We start from the raw sequence: 3412 nt of genomic DNA, 5'->3' as shown, positions 1-3412 counted from the left end.
CACGATTTACATGTTAATATACACAATTGCACAATTATACAAGTGTCATGTAAATATACACAACTTACGTGTGAATATACACAACTTACTGTAAATATACACACTTTATACAAAACTATACAAGTGCCGTTCTGGTCAGGCATTTTTCAAGTGCCTGACCAGAGACCTTGCCTATAATTTTATTCAAGTTTATATTCTTTTAAGTTTGAACTCAAGTTTGGGATTAAAACTCAAGTTCAAATTTTCCCTTCAACTCGAGTTCAGAAACTCGAACTCAAATTAATGAACAATATTTTTTCTATTTTTAAAAATATTATAACTCTTTCGTTTTAATTCTGATTGAGATGATTTTTTTTCTATACGTTGACAACGAAAAAACGAATAAAACCCAACTCATATACCCTATTAAAATTTTCTATCAGCATTGAGTTTTTATTAAAATACTATTTAAATATAAATTTAAATTTTGACTCATTCAAACACAAACTCAAAAATATTTTTATCTCAAACCATAACTCAAATGTACACAACTAAACACAAACTCAAATTACAATTTCAACTCAAGATATAACTCAAACTCAACTCAAAATCTACACTCAAGTCACTTCACTCAAAAAGGACAAAAAAAAAAGCACAAAATTGGTTCCCTTTTGTGCAAATAAAGAATAGGTGGAACTTTATGTATTATTTTGATAATTTATAACGTATTAAAGGCAAACAAGAGACAATATAAAAAGAGAGGAATGATTATACTTTACTTCCTATATATGCTAACCTTATACTTCTGCTAAACTAAATATTTCCCAAATCTTTCACATGATTGAGAGACTAGCCAGGCATAGGGTGTAAAACTCCTATATCTATTTCCATTTCAATGAATATCATCCACAAGAAATACAATTAGGATCCTCCGAAACATGTAACTGGACTTGTTAAGAGAACAAGTTTCTGAATTTAATCACTCGAAACTTTGTTACAATCTACAACAGAGGTGAAAGTAATATCTGATGTAGGACCAAGAGAGGTGACAAAGAGGGAAAGAAAACAAAAAACAGAGAAATAAAAGAAGAATTTAGGAAGAAGAGAAAGCAATAGAAAGGAAATCTATGCATTTAATTATAATCATCAAAGTCTAAACTAAAAATATCGTTGGCTCTTTGATAGCTCAAAGAACTCTAATAACAAGATATATATAACACAAACAAATTCTAAATTATCATGATAAATAAATACATATATTTAAATTCTTAATTATTTATAAATTGTCTCTCATAAATGTTACATTAGGATCAAGAGAAAAAGATTAATAATAATGGGACTAAGAGAGAGAGGGACCAGAAAACTTGGATGAATTTAATGGTTTCAAACTCTTGATAATGAACCCAATTTGCTTTAACTTTTTCATGAACACAAGACACCCTGATTATATCAACAATTGGAGCTGAATTTCATTTCCATACATTTACATAACGACCAAATGGCAACCCAGCTTTGTTTTGTCCAGCCCTCAGTATATCCTCTTAAATTTATAAAAAACCCACATTTGCTCACATGAACAAACACCATAAACTGCCAAACTTCTGGCCCCAAATCTTCCATGATCCCAAAAGGGTAATTATTAACTTCCAATATAATGAGCCAGAGAACAAGAGAGCTTCTAAATTCAGCAAGCTCTTGTCTGACCCTTCCATTCCAAACTATATAACCTCAAATATATTCATATTATGACCAACAACAAGAACAACAACACAAATAACAATATTTGAATCAATTGCAAAAATCCATCAGTCTTCAGCAAAAGAGACTTCGGAATCCAAATGGGTATTGCATTCTTTTGAATAAAAATCACTCGTCTCCATCAAAACTCTCACCATATCATAAGTGAATGTGGGATGGTTTGGGTCAATGCTCTGAGACCGAGACCCAATTCCCGATTCCCCAGACGGGTTTGTTGTGAAACAAAAGCAACAACTTTTATTAACATCATCACCATTCCTCTTACCTGAAAAACAAGAAGAAGAAGAAGCCGCCTTTATATGGGATCCTAATTTTTTAGAGAGTTTTCTGTTAAATGGTCTCAAGACAAGCTTCTTTGCTTTTCCCAATTTCCTTGAAAACCCACTAAAGCTATTATGATCATCAATATCTTGGTGGACCCCACTCTTCTTCTTCTTATCATCGTCGTCGTCGTCATCGGGATCGTCACCGCCACTTCCACTGACACCAACAACGCCACTATCGCCAACGCTGGAGATCTCCTTATCCGAAACAGACATCAATTTTGTAAATATGACTTTATTGAACGTGCCTTACAGTTATAGAGAGGAAGGACCACTTTCTAATGGACAATAATAAAGAAAGGAAAAAAAAAGATTTTGATGGGAAAATGTGAGAGTTTTGAGAAGAATCGGAGAAACCCAGTTGAGGATTGGAACGGAATCCGAGTTTCTGAGAGGTGGGAGATCAAAGTGAGTTCCGAATTGCTCGTCAAACTAAACGAAAGTTGATTTTTGTTTTTAAGGTCATACTAATATTTGCCAACCAAGATTAACAAAGACGGATATTGACGTAATTAATTATTCAATAATTATAAAAAAGGGTTTCGTGTTCTACTAAAAAAAATTAACAATTATAGCATTTTAAAAAAAAAATTTATAGAAGAAAAAATCTACGTGTTAGTCATTGGTGGCAACTTACTTAGTAAGCGAGCAGTGAAAACTGAAAAGGGGCTTCTGAAAAAGTAAAAGACAAAGAAGTAATCATTTGTAATTTTTTTAGGGAAAAAAAAAAAAAAAAAAAAGCCTAACCACTCCTTAGTCTCACACGTAAGAGTATTTGGAGACACGTGACCAGCTCTCGTGCGTGGTCCCCTCGTCCTTTGATTTTTGTTTTCCGAACAATAAAGAAAAGTTTCAAGCAACAATTAAAAGAAAAAAAATAAAATAAAAAAGAAGAAAACAGATAAATAGTACCTCGAGTCCCAAACTTTTTTTTTTTGCTATTTAAATTAGTCTTAAACGCGCGTGGAGATTCATTTAAAATAAGGTTACATGAATTGTGTAAAAAAGAGAGAAGGAAGAAAGGAAAAAAAACACATAAAAAAATCAAGACAAAAACGAGAAAAATATCTCAAATAAAAGACAAGAAAAAAAAGTTAAAGATTATTTTCGGTACGTTAATATATCAGTAGATTAAGTCTTTTATTCGTTAAATTTATATAAAATTACATAAAAATTAAAAAGTATCTAAATTTAACGATTAAAAAAATTTGACTTACCGGTACGCCAGACGTACCAGATGATCTCTTGATAAAATTTTTACGTTATTTTATTGTGTTTAAAATTAATTATTGTGTTTAAAATTAATTATATTTTATTTTGTTTAATTTGTATTTTTATTTAATTTATTGTAA

At 30.9% G+C, this 3412-nt stretch overlaps 1 protein-coding gene across 1 annotated transcript; it reads right to left on the bottom strand.

Annotated features, from left to right (window-relative positions):
- Positions 1-1618: 1618 nt before the first annotated feature.
- LOC21405487 lies at positions 1619-2552 on the bottom strand. The gene has a single exon (XM_010096626.2). The coding sequence runs from the start codon at positions 2274-2276 to the stop codon at positions 1785-1787; it is 492 nt and encodes a 163-aa protein (XP_010094928.1). The 5' UTR covers positions 2277-2552; the 3' UTR covers positions 1619-1784.
- Positions 2553-3412: the final 860 nt, after the last annotated feature.

Source organism: Morus notabilis, unplaced genomic scaffold, assembly GCF_000414095.1.
Source record: "Morus notabilis unplaced genomic scaffold, ASM41409v2 Scaffold283, whole genome shotgun sequence".
Classification (NCBI taxonomy): Eukaryota; Viridiplantae; Streptophyta; class Magnoliopsida; order Rosales; family Moraceae; genus Morus; species Morus notabilis.
The sequence above is the reverse complement of the archived record's forward strand: the minus strand, read 5'-3'. Positions and strand labels throughout refer to the sequence as shown.

Coding starts and splice junctions, on each gene's coding strand:
- LOC21405487 (XM_010096626.2), bottom strand. CDS start 2,276: ATGTCTGTTTCGGATAAGGAGATCTCCAGCGTTGGCGATAGTGGCGTT.